General features: G+C 34.7%; 1 protein-coding gene across 1 annotated transcript in view; it reads right to left on the reverse strand.

The window, feature by feature from the left end:
* Positions 1-19,729, reverse strand: part of LOC105233099 (lachesin) — an 84,609-nt gene extending 64,880 nt beyond the window's left edge. The window contains exon 1 of the mRNA XM_049454888.1: positions 19,286-19,729. Coding sequence (XP_049310845.1) covers positions 19,286-19,391 — 106 coding nt within the window. The 5' untranslated portion in view covers positions 19,392-19,729. The remainder of the gene's footprint in view (positions 1-19,285) is intronic.
* Positions 19,730-20,565: the final 836 nt, after the last annotated feature.

Genomic DNA, 20,565 nt, shown 5'->3' on the forward strand with positions numbered 1-20,565 from the left:
AGCGTCGCAATGGCCGAGTTTAACATGTTTTTTTTTTTTTTTAATTCAGCATTTTGTTTGTTATTATTGCATGTTTCTAACAATTCTAGTAAAATATTTCTTTTTTTATATGAGAAAAAAATTTTTTTTAAAAGGCTGTTTTTTACCCGAGAAAACCCATATAACCCTTTAAGATCAACTTGTTTTGAAAAATGCATTTAAATACTTTACGACTTCGTTGTGAGTGTCACCCTTTGAACCCCCTGTAAGTGCGTTTGTTATTCGACAGAGATTTCAAGATTCAATTCACTAATGACTTTCTTTGTGATAGGATATTTCAAAGTTAAAATGAGCAAGTAAGGATCTGTTTCCTTATACCCCATAAGCCAACATCTTTTCTTATTTTCATCAACTCAAAAACATTATACGGTTAAAGTAATATTGAAGGAATATCTTTCAATTTTCTTGCTAAAGTCCAAAGAACATTTCAAGAATTACAAATCCTGAGCACCTTTGGGTTTTATTATTGTCTGCTTAAGGCCAATGTCAATTTTTTGGGCAAATGAAAAATGTCGAAGGGCAAATTACCACTGCGGAATCAAACTAGAAATACTAACACAAACAAAGGAACATAACAAGCTGTATACAAATACGACTTACAAAAACAATACAGACTGTTGGTGGAAAAGCGGATCAAACTTTAAATCACAGAATGACAAGTGGGATTTGGAAAATGAAATTTATCTGCGAGTGAAAGAAATAGGCAGCAAAAGTCGAGGTTAAAACGAGGCATTGCACTGGTGTGTTAGTTAATAAAAACGCAAAATAAGACACAGCAGTCGGCAGTAGAATGGGTCATAAGAAGAAGGAAGTACACGGGGCTGGGCGATAGGTGGAGGTGGTGGTTCGTTTGTTAAGGTCATAAGTAAGTTGGAGATACAAATCTGCATGACACCTTTTTATGGCGATAAATATCAGATGAGATGAAATTTGCGGCACCAGCGAGAGCTGCAGCTGTATATAGACTGGTGATGGCGGATTGCGGATTAGAGGCTGGAGTGGGTGCGCCGTGCAAATCCGCAATGATATGTGATAATGGAAAAATTGGCAAAGGTGAGTGAGTGAGTTCGACCAGCAAAGCTACTAAGAACTGGAAGTGCGAAGGTTTCGCGAAAGACGTTAAATTTGATACAAGTTGAACCGCAACACACGAAGAGTTTATAAGCATAAATGAAGATGTCTTCAAGAGCGCCATAAATACTGCGCGAAAATGCTTGTCGGCAATAATTTGCGTAAATGAGTAGAGTGCACTTGATTCCTTTTTTTTTCGTTTTAAGCAACAGCGTGGTCTTAAAATAGCGAAACTGCGAAGTCATTTGTAGATTGCGGCGGCAGACAGCAACTGTGGGAAATGACTTTCGGCGCGTACAGAAGTCTTTGAAAGTGTAGATACCGTGGCAAGAGTTAGAGAATTGTACGACAATATAATTTAAATTTTGGCACACACACATAAATACATACATATATATACATATAAAGCGAAAGAGAGAGAGAGGGAGCTATTGCCCACATTACTATTGACTATCGTGCGCGTTGAAGCGCCGGAAGACATCAAGCGCAGCTGCTGCCACCCCTCGGTACAAATTATTCGCGCCCGAAATCCTTATGGTAATGCTTGCTTGCAGCCGTTAGACAGTCGTGCAACAACATTCGCTTTACACCATTCGCCATTTGGCGTACGCCGTTTGCCATTTGTGGCGCGCATACAAATTTCATTCAATTGGGCATTTCTTTTTTTCTAACAAACGACACACAATTAATTTCTGTGTAATTTTCAATTTGTGTAAAATATTTCGTTTTTGCTTTAGATTTTCTTACACTTTTCAAGCACTTCCTGTTTGGGTGAGCTTAGCAGTTTGTTTCATTGCAGGAAGTTTTGAAAGAGTTGCACTCGTCGTTTCCAAAGCAACTTTGGTTTTTTTTTTTGAAAACTAAGCGTGTTTTATTTTTGAAATGGTTTTGTAAATTGGTTAGTAGTTTAGGTTAAATTGTTAAACTTCTTTCTGTCGCTAAACTTAGTTAGCAGCATTTTTTATCTGTGGTGTTTCAGCGTTCGTTCCCAAAAGTTCTTACCGACGACCAGAAATTGCGGCGAGTGGAAGTGTGCCAAGAAAATTTGAACATGTATTCACAGGGGCGAGTCGTGAATCTTTGAGTATGATCCCGAGACAAAGAGGCAATCTTCCGACAGCGAAGGGGATCCAAGCAGCGTGCACCTTGGCTCTCAAGGCTATTCCGGAGTTGGTAGCGCTGCACTGACGCAGATGGAAAGTTTTTAAAGAACTGTAACGATTGGTTCAACAAATTTTTTTAAATCGACTCAGTCCTATTACTTTCTGGGCAAACCCTGTACACTCCTTCTATTAATTGTGCGTAATAGGTGTACATACAACATTACTTTCCAAACTAGCAAGTGTTCTCGAAATGTATTTTTACTGGCGATGAGTCTTGGATCTATGCTTGCGATCTTTGTCGAAAAAAACATGTCAAAGCAGATCCAAAATCAAGTTTATATTGACAGTATTCTTCGATTATCAAAGTGTGGTGTACTCCGAATTTCTTCCGACCGTCCAAATAGTGTTATGTATAGTTTGCGCGAAGCTATTCGGTAAAAGAGGCCAGAATTGCAGGCCAACAACCCTTGGTTTTTGCGCCACGCACTGGCGCATACTCTTTTGCTTCGATGGGAGTTTTTCACCAAATTTTCCATAAGTAAATATTTTGATTGATTTAGCTCCGTGTGATTTCTGGCTATTCAGCGAACTCAAATAACCGCTGCGAGGAAATTGTTTTGAGTCAAGTGGAGCCATTGACGTTATTCCGGAAATTGATTGTACCAACTGTCTCGAGGATTGGAAAAATTGTAGACATAAGTGTATTGAAGCCAAGATGGGATTATTTTGAGGGGGGCGACATAGATTTCGAATAACAAATTAAGATTTTTAAAGTTATGAACAAAGTTCTACTAATTTTTGCTCATAGTAGTTCATTAAATATACAATATAATACGAAGTGTCCCCACACTTATTTGCTCAAGGATTTCTCTATTTGAAAAAGTCATGATTATAATACCAATAACCAACAAATTATTCCAAATTAATTTCCTTCCGATAATACTAGTCGACAGTAACATGAAATTCTTGTCTGACAGATGCGGCAAAAATTAAATCTAAAAGACAGCGACGTTTTGAATTTTAGTATTTGCAGTCATTTTACACTTTTCATGATTTTTACCTTCTTAATATAATTCGTTTTTGCCATCATAGTACTAGTCTCTCAAAAAACAAATGTTTGACCATTCCTTTGAGCTCAATAAACGAGCAAAAGTCGCTGGATCCAGATCCTGGGAATACGTTGGATGCAGAAGCAATTCGAAGCCCAATTCATGGGTGTTTTTAATCTTTGTCACTGACTTGTGACACGGTGCATTGTCTTGGTGAAATAGCACTTTCTTTTTGCCGTCGTTTTTTCAGCGAATTCGTCCTTTAAATGATTCAATAATGCTTTGCAATAGTCGCCTTTCGTTTTCATGCGCATCCCAAAATATAGACGTTATAACTTTGAGAGCCAACTGTCGCGATTTTGCACGGTTTGGTGGGGGTTTATAGTGTGCAAACTCTCATATTTTTTATGCCTGAACATCTCCAAATAATGCTCTGAATCATCAACTCGTCGTTGTTTTTGATAAAAGGTGGGCTCGCGCGGCACTCACCGCTCACAGAGCTTCCTCATACCCAAATATTCATGAATGAAATGATGTATACGTTCACTTAATATTTTTAGAGTGCTTACTACCTCTAGAAATTTCACTTAGAATTATTCAAAATTATTTTGTGAACTTTTCTGACGTTTTCTTCGGTAACAACACTATTTTGGGCGTCTATTACGAACGACTTCTGTGCTCATTTCACCACGTCTAAACTTTTCATACCAATCCTTGATGGTTGATTTTCCTACGGCAGTATCCAGAAACTCGTCATGAAGCCAAGTTTTTGCTTCAACTTATTTTCTCCTTCAAAAAGCAATATTTTATCAACACGAGAAATTCCTCTTTATCTTTTTTCACAATAACAGAAGTTGCCTTACTTAAAATGACATAATTCACAAACTAATCAACCGACAGCTGTGAAATTTAAACACGCGCCTGTTGAAGATTAGGACAAACTGAAAATTTAATTCTAGGTCCGCCTGAATGGTAGTTTACCTACAATGTCTATATGTCAGGTCAGGGACTTTTCAGTTGATATGTTAAAAGAACCCGCTTAATCCTTCCATGCGAGAACTAAGCCCAAAAATTTTGGTTATGCAAGCAGGGTATACTTAAGTGGGGTTTTACTGTACATATTATATTGGTGTTGAAGGCAACCTACAAAAAATCCCAATTATAATTCACGTTAATATAATTAATATAATTCTTCCTTGCTTAATTTCAGCCGCCGAAAAAGGCTAAAGGAAAGAAGGGCAAGAAGACGACAAGTAAGTAACTTTTTTTCTTTTGTTTCACTTATACATATATGCCTCAATTTTTATTGTATCGATTAGTGATTAAAGGGTATATTCAAGTTATTTTAGTCACGAAAGTGACATTCCGATAGCACTCGATAGCCAAGAGATAACCTCGACCCCGAATTAAATGATTCCGAACGTGAAATTTGGTTAAAATACAAAATTTGGGACAAAGGACAGGACAATCTTTCCAGCCTACATTTTTTTAAACTATCATTTACCCTTGAGTTCAATTACTAATATTCAAAAAATTTGCGCATTTATCGGAACCGGCGATATCAGACTACTATAGAATAAACGTGCAGAATTAAATTTATTTGATAAGATATATCCACAAAATTTAACACAGATTATTTATCGACCAAGGCAGCGAGCATATTTTTTGGAACGGAATACTGGAATAAAAAGCTGTCATTAAAACTGGCGGATCAAAATCAGGATAAAGAGCTTTTTTTAGCCTTCTGTGCTACAAAAACCCGTGTAAGGTATTATAGGTGAAGAGTATTGTAGGTAGGAGCGACCAACGCTTTCTTTTTACTTCTTTTAAATTAGTTTCTGACCGAAATCTAACAGCGGCCATCTCATAGTATATCAGCATCTAAAAACACCAGTTGTTTGTATAGAAAAAGATAGACGGCTAACTAGCTCGATTTCTGCTTCATGTGGTCCTAGTTTGAATACAGTCAATAAGTTATTTATGCATTTTGCACGGTATGACCGGAAAAACTAACACCAACGGGCTCATAATTGATATGCAAAATATTTTGTGAAATTATATTTTTCGCGCATATTATTTAATATGCCGCTACCCTTGGGACAAGGTTATTATTTATAAAAACAGTAAATATTGCATCAAAATGATTAAAAGCAGCAAATACAAGCATTGAAATGCGCAATAAAGCAACAACAAAAGCGCGACTAGATAAATTAAGCGGTCGAATAAATGCTGCCGCGTGTGGCATCGGCTCGACATTCATTAGGCCACCATTCAAATGGGAATTTGCACAAATGCATGTTTAGCAGCGGACGCAATGTTTTAAAACAAATTTGGACACATAATTGCAGATCTAACGGAAATTTGTGTTTGTGTGCGTGTGTGTGTGAAAAGTGTTTGAAATGTAATAATTTTCAATTATGACAAATATTATCACTAATAATTAAGCTGTGATAATTTCAAATAAATTTCTTTGTATGTATGTATGTATGTATGTGTGTGTGAAATTAATTATGGCTAAATAGTGACGTAGCTAGTATAATTAAGCGTCAATTTGGAACTTTTGTTGTGAATTCGATTAAATGATTAATTGTTTGTGACTGTGTTTGTATGAATTATTGATAAATGTGTCTATGTTTTTCAAATTTAGCACTAAATTATGTAGAAATTGAATTGAAAATACATAACGGTAAATGTAGCAATATTTATTTGCAAGTTTAAGGACACTATTAAAAGCTTTTCGAAACGAAAAATATTCCTGCATTTATAATTGCTGTGTGGATTCAGTTGCATGTACACACTTATGCACACACATATAACTGCACAGTTCTGCTGACGGCTATTAAGCGTTGTTAGCGGATCGCGCAGATTTAGCGACCACATATCCACTATGAGCTTTGTCGGCGGCTTGTCGTTTGAAAAAATGCAAATATGCCTACAAATGAGTGAGTACAGTTAACAATATGTACGAGTGTATGTGCTCGACAATCCCGCATTGCGCACAAAAGTATGCAATGCTGGTCTGTTGCTAACCATTAAACACTTGGTGATGCAACCATAGCCAAATAATGTTGCTTGCGTGTGTGTGTAGGTGTGTTTTAGAGGTTGGTCAAAATCCGCTGTAAAAATATTTGGACCTTGAATGTATGATTGAATAGGTAGACCACACACTCACAGACATGTATTGTTTAATAAATCCATACTAAATCTAAACTCAAAGCCTTATATTGTATACATATATATGTATATTTACATAAAATTTTCAGCTAAAGCTGTCAGATATAACCGATATATAACCAATGCATAACCAATATATAACCATTTTATAACCGAAACTACAATTTTTTTCAATTTAAAAGATTTCTCTCTTTTCAACCGCCTGTAAACTTATGAAAAGTGATGTTACGTCCGCTGGGTTATTTTCGAGTTATTCGGCGTGCTTAATAAATATAAATGTTTATCTCCTTTATGGTCCAGGTAATGACTTGGCTGTGATTCGCAACATATTGCTGTTTTGTAATTAAACATTAACGCCTGTGCGCATAGAATGCAGTCAACTCATTGTTCACTTCTTTTTGCACACCTTGCCGAGAAAAAGACCGAAGAATAAAAAAAAATTAAAAAAATTAAAAAGAAAAAATGAAATTTATGTGAAAAATTCGCGTTTACCGCATAGGGCAGTTAAATTTTTAATGAGCCCAGTTTATTTTATGATGTGGTGGCGGTTTGCCTTGTGGCGCATTGCTATTGGCGAGTGAATGTGCGAAATTAGTGCCGCTAGATTTAATGAGCCTTTAAAACGTTGCCACACTCGCTATTAAAATATATTTGCTTAGCACTTTTAATTAATTCAAATATCCAAATAGCGGCTCAGTATTTAAGAACTTTAACTCGACATAAACTAAATTTTACTACTACTTTGTGTGTTAATGAATAAATTTTGAAATTTTTGTTGAAATGCCTTGCAGGTTAGTTATATGAATAAAAATGATATAATGAAAAAATCGTTGTATCATGGGGAATAATAACAAGACTCTCCACGACTCTTATAACAAGATTCTCCACAAATATTTGAGGTTGTCAAATTTCGATTTCTTTCATTCTTATAGCGTATTATATTATTCTTTTAGATTGTATGTCCATAGGACTGCTCATCTGTCTATATATGTGAACTATTTCCTCAATGTTTGAGGTATTGTTCTAAACTTTTGCTGACGTCCTCTTCTCTCCAAATACATAGCTACTCATTTGCTTTTTTATTTGAAGATCTTCACATTTGACAGAGATTTTTGCCAAAAACCACGGTACAATATCTGTAGAAAGATCAGACCATAATTTTATATAAAATATCAGACCAAAATCTAGATTTTGTATGAAATTTTTTATATTATAAGCTTGGTTGAATGAATAGGGAACCGTATATACGCCGGACAGCAGGCGCCCGCACTTAGGCCAACATTAGGCCCATGCTACCCCCGGGAGAGAACCAATTTAAGCCTTATCCAGCAACACTTTAGATTAGGTAAAAGTCTTGATTATTTTCCACTGCCCAATGTTTCTTCAGTTCGATTATTGGGAGCCTTGGAAAATGTCCTTTGTCATCCGGACTGCAACCAAACGGGCCAACTCTTCTACATTTTCATTTTCTGCTATTCCTATATGACCAGGTACCCAGATAATATGAATTGTGTTTACTGCTGCAAAGAACCTTTGTATTAGCACTACATATATCTTTAATTGCCGCTTGGTTATCCACTAGAATGTTTAGGGACTTGCTGCTTAAAGCAGAAGCTCACTTGGCACCTTCTGTTAAGCTGTATTCCATGTATCGATAACTACGGAAAAAGCCCGCTTCAGATCCTATTTCATCCTTTGACCCGTCAGTGAATATGTAGATCTTCTTTACTGGGAAATGAAAACGATGTGTTTAGTTCCTCATGGGTCATTAACAAGGTCGAAAAAGATGCAAGGATACAAGCCTATGTTGAAGTAGTTTTCAATGCGCCCGTATTCCACAGCAAGCAAGCCCGTTGTAATTGTCCCAGGAGTTTAATATGGCACATTTTCGATAGTGCCATCCATCACTACAGTGTTATGTTAGTATGGAGCGGATGAAACCATGTGGGGTCGTAAAGTCAACTTTGGGGCAATGGATTTTCTACAGGAGTTCAAGATTCTAAGGGCTTTGGAAAATATGCTCTCAATGTGTCTTCTTGAGCTTAGTTTTTCTGTCTAGGATGGCACCGAGATATTTAATCGAACTTGAGAATGAAATAGTTCTGTCCTTTAATGAAGGAAGATAGAAGTTTTCATTTTGTTTTCTCCGTATTAACAGCTAGATCGTCCGCATATCAGACAACCTCCCTATCAAGGAAAAAAAATAAATCGAAATTAAAATGACTTCCTGCGGGAGCCACAAGTGACCCAATCAGACCAACAGGCTGTGATCAGTGTCAAAAGAAGCAATAAGCAAAGAGTATTACTGAGAGTAGTTTATCTTAAAAATCGCAAGTACAAGACTTAACTCGCTAAATAATGGAATATAATGCACTGTGATCAAAGTGAAAAGTTTTTTAATTTATATTTCGCGTATTTTTCAAATCGGTAACTTTTTTTCTGTAAGTTTGTAGTACTGTTAGTGATATCTATGCTAAATTTCACGTCAAAATATTCATTAGTATTTGAGATAAGGTCCGTTTTGTGAGACTCTAAAAGTGAATTCTCGGATTTTTACTATGTACAAGTAAAAGTATAAAAAGTTGTCTGGCGGTGAGAAGGATTATTCTGCTTAATTTTGGATCAAAAAAGTATATTATTACTAGGCATGAAAACAGAAAATGATCGAAAAATTTGTAGAAATGGTTGTTATATGGAATTACACTTCAGAGTGGCCTGAAAAATCAAAATTATTATCAAAAATTTTTTCCTTCGAACATTACCCGACACCCGAAGGTCGTGTGAAAATTTCAAGCCTTCTCTGAGAAAATTTCTATGAAAGTATTTGCCGGATCAACTTCGAATTTTCGGAGAAAATGCACAATTACGCATATAAAGATATAAGAATTCGAAAAATACTTAATTTTCATGTCTTCGCTTTAATTATAACTAGGCTCTTTTTCTTAAAAGGGTGTAAAGACTCCATTGTCTGCAACCATAATATTTTTAAATGATTTGGCTATATATACGTTTGCGGTACATGTATAGAAGTTATAGAATATATTTTCATGGGGACGCACATCAATTTCGAATAGATGGCGTGGAGGCGTATACGTAACAAATTTAAAGCCACCTATTTACACTAAATAAAAATTACTCATACGATATGTGGTACTTTAATACTTTTATAGGGAGTAAGTATGCAAATGTACTTTTCGAGCTGAAAACAGCTTCTTAAAACGAAAAAATTAATGTAACATATTTTCATGTCCGATTTTAAATGCTGATAATATGAGCGATTTTTATAAATAAAAACGAAAAGGTTATTCCTGGTGTAAGAATAGCCCTGTTGATTATTTCCAAATTTTAAAATAGTTTACATTAATTTTCTGCGATTTGTTACTAAGCACGCATCAACATATATATGTTACCACATATTGATTTTTGAATCTATTAAATTTATATTCATATTTTATATTGATAATACTTGTGATAATGAAAGTTGGTAGATCAATCTTAAATTTTAACAATAATATTTATTGTTTTTTAATAACAAACATTTTCAATTCCAATTTAAATTTGAAAGAGGCGAGAGGTTCACTTCTCCATTAAAATTTCCAATCAAATTGGCTGCTACAATAATATTTCCTGTAATTAAATTGATTACCAAACGTGGACCGTAATTGAGTGAATTGAAATTTCAGAGAATAATAATAGTTGAACAATTCTCAAAGGATGATTATGTGATATCATTCCGGTATAATCTAGATAATCTTCGATTTAATTTTTATCAATAACGGTATCGAATGAATCAAAATACATTCCGTTCCCTGAGAACAACTGTTAATGTTAATTAATTAAGTTAACTTCTGCATTTTTAGCCACTAATAATATAGTCGTATTATTGAGCCAGTTATGACCCAAGCAATTCATTTTTACTTTCAAGAATATACTCTCACTAAAGAGATCGTCTCAGTATGACCCTTCGAAAAATCACTAATTTTTACGATTAAAGATTTTCTCGTTCCGTTCCCCACTCTGTTCCCTTTTTACGAGAAATGCTGTAGCTTAAGCTTCATTTCATCAAAAAAAAAATAAATTCGGAAATTTTGAAAAAAAGTTACATTTGTTCAAAAATGAAACTCGCGATAATTTGAAATTTATGTATAAAAAGGAAAGAATGCCACGCAAGCCTCCAACGCAATTTGTGAAGTTTTCCGAGACGATGCTATATCAGTTCGTGTAGCACAACAATGGTTAGCTCGCTTCCGTTCTGCAAATTTCAATGTGAAAGTTGCATCTCGCTCTGGTCGACCTATCGTTGAAAAAGTCGATGGAATTATGGAGGACCGTCACAAAAGCAGCCATGACATCGCTTAGGAACTTGACATTCTTCAGCAAACGGTTTTGAAGCATTTAAAAAGGCTTTGGGTACCACATGAACTATTTGTGAAAACTTTAATGGACCGTATTAACATCTATGACTCTTTGCTGCAACGAAATGAAATCGAGCCATTTCTGAAGCGAATGATATCAGGTGACGAAAAGTAGATCAAATAAAGCAGTAATGTGCAAAAAAGATCATGGTTCAAGCGTGGTGAAGCTCAAATAATGGTCGCAAAGCCATGATTGACGTCCCGAAAGCCTTTGCTCAGTGTTTGGTGGGAATGGAAAGGAATCATCCACTATGAGCTGCTACAGCCTGGTTGAACGATTTATTATACATTTTACTGTCAGCAACTGATGAGAATGAAGCAAGCAATCGAAAAAAATGACCAGAACTGATGAACAGAAAGGTCTTTGTTTTCCTTCAGAACAAAGCTAGATCGCACACATTTTTGATGACTCGGCAAAAACTGGGAGAATTTGGCTGTAAAGTTTTCTGCATCCACCATATAGCCTTGATATTGCACCATGGGACTACCATTAACTTCGGTCAATGCAGAACTCCCTTAATATAATAAAGTTGGTTTCAAGAGAAGCCTGTGGAAATCACTTGCCGCAGTTTTTCGCCTAGAAACCAGTTCAGTTTCGCACTGATGGAATAATGTTTCTGGAGGAAAAAGGGCAAAAAGTGGTCGACCAAATTGCGACATATTTGGTTCATCAAAGTTTGTTATAAATATAAAAAAAAATAAGTTAGAGTTTAATTAGAAATACGAAAAGTAAAGTTCGAGTACCCAATATATATTGAGTAATATATAGGGTGGAACATATAAAATTTTAAATTTCGAAGATAGGGCGTAAAAGATTGAGTGTAGCGTTTGCTGTATGGCACGTAGCGCCGTCCTGCTGGAACCAAATGTTGTCCAAGTCTTCCTCTGAGATTTGCTTGAAGAAAAATTCAGTTAACATTGCGCGATATCGCTCACCATTGATGGTTCCTTCTTCATTTTCGAAGAAAAATGGGCCGATGATTCCACCAGACCAAAGTCCGTACCATACAGTGATTCGTGCTGGGTGCATTGGCTTCTCGACGATTTCGTGCGGGTTTCCTGTGCCCCAAATGCGACAATTCTGTTTGTTAACATAACCATCGAGGTGGAAATGGGCCTCGTCCGAAAAGATGATTCTTCGGTAAAATTGACCATCCTCGGCCAAAGGATCTTCTGCCCAATCTGCGAACTGTATACGGCTTTCTTCTAGGGAATAGCGACCCATTTCGTAAATTTTAGACGTTTTACTGAATATCTGTCACTTTCCAAATGGTATTTGATGTTTCCAATGTTGAAATATAGATAATTCAAATTTAAAACGTTAGATGGCCCACCCATTATAAAAAATAGATATCATAAAGTCCAGATTTGACCAGGTGGAAGTGTAATCTGATTCATGACCAGTCGAAGCAGCCTAACCTTATTCAAAAGATAAGGCTTTTTTTCTTCCCATTACATACAATTCCCTAAGTAATAGTTTCTTTATTGCAACATTTCGCCAATACAGTAATGAATATAAGTACAATAACAACATATTTGATACTTTTCAAGCGCAAAAGTAGGATTATTTAAACGCATAATAATAGCAACAAAAATATTTATATATGTATATTAAATAAAGTTTATCTGCTGCGTGAATTTAAATGCAGAAATTTCAAACGGAGTAATTAACGATAACAAATTGGCAATTATTAGTTGAAAGTTTAAATATTTAATCGCTGTTTAAGTTACCGCATATTGCGCTTCAAAACGACAACAACAACATATAAAAGTAATAAATACTCGCCAATGTAAACAGCGTTAGCCATGAAAACATACACGCCTCAGTACAAATGGCTTGTGAAATTTCCATAATTTATAAAAAACGCCGCAGAAAAAAGTATAAATAATCGGCATAATTAAATATCAAATTTATTGCTATGAAAAATCAGTATAATCAAATACTCGGTTTTTATAAACAATTATCGTTTCAAAAAAAAAAAAAACAAAAAACACCACCAAAACCAATAAAAACAATGTGTTAACAGTGGGCAGGCCAATTGTTTTGCCGCCGACCGCAAAGCCACAGAAATACATTTACAGGTTTGTGTGTGTGTGTGTGCATGAGTGCGCGTGTAAGCGCTTGACTTCCATAAATAAACAAAAGTATTAAAATTTTAAATGGCAGTCAATTAAGCCGCAATAAAATAATTTGCGTCATTAATATGTGCGTGCGTGTGCATGAGTGTGCGTGCCATTGCTTTCATAAGCATGCATATTATTTATTTGTCTCTCACTCCCGCCCATACACAAGTGTGTGCGTGTGTGTATTTCAAGTGCACGCCAATTGCAACTTGCCACGTGCAAACTGCGGCGTCGCCACAGCGTGTGCAGCCGTCAAACCGCAGCCGCCATCGCGCAGCCGATCGGCGATAATCAACGCACACTCACATACCCACGCATTCATACACATAGCAACTCACATACCCACACATGCGCAAGTGCAAATCCACAAGCAGATAATCGAGTATTTATTTATTATTGGCAATGCATGTGAAATATGTTCAAGTGTTTGCGTATCAATTTCACAAATTTTAACTATTTTACAAAAACAACAATCCACGAACTGCTGCTTTAACTGCTGTGTGACGGTTAATAAGTTATTTGCTGTAAACACTTTAATGATGTTTATTTTATTTGAACCACTTTGTAGAAAATACTTTTATGGAATTTGATGCAAATATTTATAAGAGCGCTTTCCATGAAATTAAAAGCAATAATTAAAGTTTATTAATATTTTTATGGTTTTTTTTTTTAAGTTTAATTATTTTAAGTACAGTTGTGTTTCGGTTGAATAATGGCAGCTGGTATTTTTGCGAAGTTAAGTCAATATTTGTATACATAACTTTTTATAAAAATCAAAACTCTCAAGAAAAAAAGGGAAAAACAACAAAATAAATCTGTTTTTACGTTTTTTTAACAGCGTATAGTTAAAAAAAAAAACCTTTCGGTCAAGTCTAGAAGGGTCAATTTTATGAAGATAGCTGGGCAAATTAAAAATGTTTGGTGTGAAAAAGACGTGAGCAAAATTTCAGACTAATCACTCGAAAGCTGAGGGCCTAGTTCGTTGATATATAGAAACTTCATGACAAACTTAATACATATACCATATTCATTGTATCTCTGCTTTCTGAGTTTCATTAAGGTATTTCACATACCATCAGCAATATAAAATTAATAAAGTTGACTGGATGTTTGAAAACCTTGTACTAGTTATATGGTGTCTAGGGCATGTTTAAGTAACCTTTAAACCTATTTTTTTTTTAAGTTGACATAGCCCCGCAAACTATGTGGTTTAAGGGGTTAGGGGTAGTCAGAATTTTCAAAACATTTTTTGTTTTACCTATTCGTTAAGTGTAATATTTTAAAAATATTCTCTGAAAATTTCACGTTGAACCGATAATTGGTTTTTGAGTTATTCGACAAAAAACAAAAGAGAGTTCGGGCACTTCAAAGCGCTAGTGTGAAACTTTAAACGCGTTTTTCTCAAAACTATTATTTTTGAACTGATGACAATTGTAACTCGAAAACCGCTCAGTAGACGTAATAAACTGGGGCCTGATCTAAGGATTTTTTGTTTTTCAAAAATTTCGATTTTTAAGACCAATTAACTGTTGATTTATTCGCAAAAATTTAGAAAAAAATTTCCTGAGGCCGCCATTTTGTTAATTTTGAAAAAAATCCTTTGATCAGGCCCAGGATAATCTATTTATAAAACTAAGTTTTTTTGTCCGACAGATTTTAGATGAAGCTCCAAGGACTTATGGTTGCCACCGCAAGTACCTTTTTTTAGAACTGGGTCAACAAAAACAACTATAACTTTGGAAATTATTTTTTTTTTTGGAAATTTTCGTGACTTCAAGTCGTGTTAACTTCTTCAATAATGCCATATTACTACTCTTGTAAGATAACATGATTTAATAGCAAAAAAAATACTGAAAATTCTCATTTTTTCGTGCCTCTGACATGTCATCCAAAACGCGAATCTGACACAACCCAAATTGCTGAGAAGATATCTTTTTACCACTTCTTCATATACCGCTAAAACGGTATAATTTCAAAAACAAATGATAGGAACAGCTTTATACGAGCAGGTTGGAAATTTTTAGATAATGGGTCTTTAGGTTTAGTCCTATATCTAATTAATTACTTTACCAATTTTTATATTGGAGATTACCCAACCATTCCTATCACATACTGTGCAAATGAGTAAAAAATAACCTCGCCTGCTTCTCGTTTAACACAATATTAATGAATAAATGTAAAACTGTACACAAATTTTGTCCTTAAGATATTTTGCCCAAGAATTGTTGAAATCGGGATTTTATTTTGCAAGGACCCAGGCACCAATTACCTTTATCCCAGTGACTTTGGTTTATTTTTAACCTAACATATCCATCAGTCTGGGAACTCTAGTATTAACTTTTGGGGAGTTGTGCTAATATCTTCCTTAACCCCTAATAAATTTTCGAAATTCCGGTTGTTTTTAAACCGCATCTATCGATCAATAAGTAATTAATTAAATTCAGACTGAAACTTTTTTTCACAACAGTGTATCTTCTTGCTTGTAATTGTAATTAATGAATGCAATACTTTCTACTATTAATTGAAATATATATGAAAATCTCATATATCACTTTGAAGTTACACTGAAGAGGGTATAAAAAATGTCAGTAGAATTAATTATACACTAACAAATTTGTTTATATAACAAGTTCTTTAATAAAGCAAATTAAAATAATGAAAATACATAAATATTATCATAGGTTTTTAACAATTGGAGCTAATTTTTGCATTCAAAATTTTATAGTTATTTGAGATATCTTAACCAAACCGGGTCCATGCGCTTCGAAGAAAAGTCGACTTTCTACAAGTATATATGGAGAAAATTTCGGTTTAGTCTATGAAATCCTCTAATAAGTTACGCAATATATACGAAATTGTATACGTTTTTCATATGACTAAAATGGGCTTCCCACATCTTAAGGGGGTATTCTGGTCTAGACGCGTGAATTTTAGGCATTTTTTAAACAAGGATAAAAAAAATGAAAAACATTTTTACTATCCAATTTTTTATATGTTTTTATTGACATTTTAATAATATAAAAAAAAATTGCAAGAAAAAAAACCAAAATTCGTCGAGATACGGGCCGGTGGAGTGGGAGCTTCAAAAAAAACGGTGCGTCCTGGTTGACGTGATTTCAACCCTTGTAGAGATCTAAAACACAAAAAAACAAGAAGATTCTTCATTAGTAAGGATGTCGTTATCGGGTTGACCATTCTCAAAAAAAATAACAAAATGGCGTTAACTTGAAAAAAATTTTTGTTTGACCCGATGTTTTCGACCTTTTTTAAAAATACTTCAAATCACAATTTTTGAAAATCCAAAGCAGACACGATAGAGCATTGTATAAAGAAGATATATACCAAATTTCAAAGCAAGCGGTTCTATAGAACTTGAGATATCATGTCAACCACCTCAAAAAAAGTAGTTTCGAGAAAAACCCGTTTAAGGTTTAGGAGACAAGTCTAGTGAACACAGACGCCACGTCACAAAATCGGCTGTATCTCCGAAAATAAGTCGAATTTTGAAAAATCCTTCCAAAGTTATATTTTTGAAAGTCTACACTTTCAAAATATTTTGCAAAATCGATTTTTTCAAAATCCTAGACCAGAATACCCCCTTAAGCCCCGTTTTATTTGAATTCCGCTTAATTGAATTCATTTAATCACTTTCAGTCTACAAAAACAGCTTCAATATCGTAGAGTTATCGAAAGAAAAACAAGTAAACATATCTGTTGCTAAGTACTATTTAAGTTTTAATTATATTATTTTACATCTGTTTATAAGAGATGGAAAGCGCGCAGTTTCTCTACTTTAATGAGATATCCACTTAAGATATAAAATTTGGTTAAACAGGAAAACTGTAAGCGCACAGTTGCTTTAAATTTTATAGAACATGTGTACTGAGATGCTGGTTCACAAAATATTTTCTTAAATAATATTTTCAATATTTTTCGGTTGTTTTTTTCTAATGCACACATTAACATATTTCCTATTATAGATCTTTAACAGTATTAACAATTTTCTTTCGTATCTAAATTTTCACTCCAGCTTCCGCTTGAAGATACTTTCATATGGCAGAATCATTTTAAACTAAAATGAAACATACGGTTTTAAGGGAAAGGTCGTAGTGGGAAAGGACATATTCATCCCTTTGCAATTTGCAAGGATCAAATCCAGAAAAGTATCTTTTTGTACATGAGGCTTGTTAGTTTATATGGGGTCTAGGGTGAGTTTTCGCCTTATTTTATTCAGAAAAGCATTTAGGAAATTCAAGCAATTTTTTGACACACAGATAAATTATTATCAGCAAAGGATTCTGTCTGAATTTCAATTATATATCTTACACAATACCGATATTTTCGATCGAGGAAACTTGTTATGTCTTGATGAAACTTGGTACGCGCATTCCTTGGAAAAAAAATTACGAGTTCATAGGTGGGAGTAATCGATCCACTCACACGCCCATAAAACGTCATTAACGGAAAACTTATAAAGTGCCATAATTAAGCACTAAAATAAGATATAAAACTATTATTTGGCACAGGGTATCGCAGTAGCAAGAGGTGACTACTGACCAAAAATTTTTAAAAGTGGGCGCGGCAGCGTTTAATGAACATGTCTCTTAAACCACATAAGCTACAACAACCAAATTTGCTGAGTACGAATCTTATTGAAGTTTCCACACAGTGAGAAAATGTATGAAATCGGAATATAACCCCGCTCACTCCCCATATAATGGTAGTGTTCAAAACTACAAAAAACGCAATAAATCAACTCAATAGTAATAGACATTAAATTTTACCATCGATATGGAGAGTGCTTATGGAACCAGTGTGAAAATTGTACGATGCGAGTGGCACTGCCCTCCTCTGGGGAAATGACATACATACCTCGGGATTCGACCGACCGATTTCGAATACATTTAGTACGTAGGATTCTTAACATACTTCTATGTCACAGTTCAAAAATGAACTACAACCACGCCTTTCTCTTTTTAATCTTTTTAATTCCATTTGATTCGTTCACTTTCCAGTATACAAATCAAGAAGCAATTAATATTACCAGATACTATTTTGCTAGTTATTCGAGCTCTAAAATATCCCGCCTTATGACCAAAACTTGCCGAAATTCAACCAAAAATGTTCAAACCCCAAGGTACCGAATATGTGAACCTGGTTATCTATAGTTGACTTTTGACATCTTGTGTGATTGTATGTGAGGTACCTTAAATGAAATCCACGGAACATGTTTTTAGGTTGTGGCATTAATAGATAAAATCGGGTCGATATTCGTCATATATATACTGCATATGTTGCAAGAGTATATGTAAAATATGCGGTTGCACTTGTTTTCTGTTTTTTTTTTTTTAATTATCAACCACGACAATTTGGACCTTTTTCAACGATAAAATTTAATTTTTTTTTTTCAAAACTTTTGTTTTAAGTGAACAGGTTCATATGAGACACATCTTAAAAGAAACACCTTTATTATAAGTTATAATCATAATTTATAGCATACGACGGTTATCCTTTGCTAACTCACCAAGGACTTGAGTATCGTATTTTCTATCTTTATACAAGATTATTGAATATGTCAAATGGCAAAGTTAGAATTATATCGAAACGAGACAGAATTGAAAATAAAATCAAACACTTAAGTACTTAAGCGTTGTTTCAAACAACTTAACAACTTTATTAATTACTTTAAGAATCGATAAACTAATAAGGGGATTCACAACTTGTCATAACGCATCATAAAATCATAACTTTTTACATTTGTTTAAAAACATTGTTGTTGGATACAAAAATTACAATCCTCAACGCTTTGTTTTGAGTTTGTTATAACTTATCATTTTGTGAGACTTTATGAAACCCCTAAATGAATCCGTTATAAACTTGGTATATAAAAAAAATTGATTAACTTATAATACTAAAGATTTGCCACAATTGGCGAATAAGTTATTGTTGGATTAAACTTTATAGTTTAAGAACATAACTACAACTCTTTTTGAAAACAGCTTAGTTTACAAGTACTCGAGTTTTATGAATTTTATGATTAACAAAAAGAAATTTTAAGCTTTTCCTTTTTCGTTATTAGAAGAAAGTTACTTCGGAATCAACTTGTTTTCACTTTATCGTTACCTTTAAAGAAATAACTTATTTTTATCATTATGAAGTTTTGAATTTATGATAGTCAAGAGTCTGCTTGACAAAAAACAGCAGTGTATCACTTGGTCTGAACTAAAATTTTATTTGCCTTAGATTTACTCATAAACTGAAGTTGGGAAGTATTTTAATTTATTTGGAACACACAGCGCTCACTATTTACCTCTGATTAGCGAAATGATCAGCAGTAGCACGATGGACATCTTTTCATTATAGCAGATCAACCGCACAAGAGAGTAAAATGTATGAGCTTTCAAAATAAGTTTCATTTTAATGCTTTTGCTTTTTATTTTAAAAATTTATTTCACTGCTTTCACTGGCGTCATTGAACACTTCCAACAAATTGTGTTATTTCTTTCGTGCAATATTTACTTCAACACAATATTGTATATGATTTTTGAACACTGCCATTTCCCAATACTGTTTGAGATTTGTTTTCAAAAACTCGGATGACAAAATGTGGCAAGTAACTTTGCGATCTTAACAGCATTTTAGGTATTCGCTTTCAAATATTATGTTTTTATAATTATTTATTTATTTAATGTAATATTATTTATTACGAATATTTTGCACACCAGTGTTAATCACTTTTTTCTAATTTCTTCAAAATTATCTCACAAAATGCCACTAAGCCTTGTCACACGCGCCCGCCTTGGTCTTTTCACGCGTCCAATTTACAGCAGCGTTGCACAGAAACTAAAGTCACAGCTTCCTAATCCGATTCGCATTGGCCCAGCAGCAATGACTGGACCAATTCGAATGCCGCACGACGCGTTGGCTAGCATTTCGGCAGCGCATTCGGCTCGTACACAGCTGCCGAAGAGAGTGAAAATACTCGACTTGGAGCGCCGAATGTACAACATACCGCGAACCTCGTTGCTGCAACTAACACGCTTCGAAGTTCGAAATTTGTGGAACATATTTTGGGGAGACCACTATTTTGGCGGCTTCATGCATTCCACCACGTGTTGCGTGGCAAGCAGCTTATTTAGCACGTGGTGGACTTTATTTTTTCTGCTAATTTGCAATAGGGCAGCAAAAATGTAATTTTAAATGTGAACAGCAGCGTAGCACATGCGCAGTGCCGCCATGAAGGAGGAGTATAAGCGGCTGTTTTGACAAATGGTATGACAACTGCTACAAGCTGTGGTGGCATTTGGTGGCTTATGCGTTTGAATGCCGACAAAGACGGTGTGCCTTTGGCAGGGGGACTTAGTCGGTGTACGAGGTGAATGTATGTTGGGTATATTCATGCTGTGGTTGTGGCTGTGTAATGCTGCTGTTGTGGCAAGAGTGGGTGGCAACATATCATACCTTCAATATTTATTTGTGTTGGTTTGGGTATGCGTTCGCGGTTGAGTGTGTGTTTGGATTTGTGTGCGGCAAATATGCTAGCTTGCTGATGGGTCTGCTTACATCAAATGCTTGATGATGGCTTTAGTG

This window comes from Bactrocera dorsalis, chromosome 4 (genome assembly GCF_023373825.1).
Source record: "Bactrocera dorsalis isolate Fly_Bdor chromosome 4, ASM2337382v1, whole genome shotgun sequence".
NCBI classification, from domain to species: Eukaryota; Metazoa; Arthropoda; class Insecta; order Diptera; family Tephritidae; genus Bactrocera; species Bactrocera dorsalis.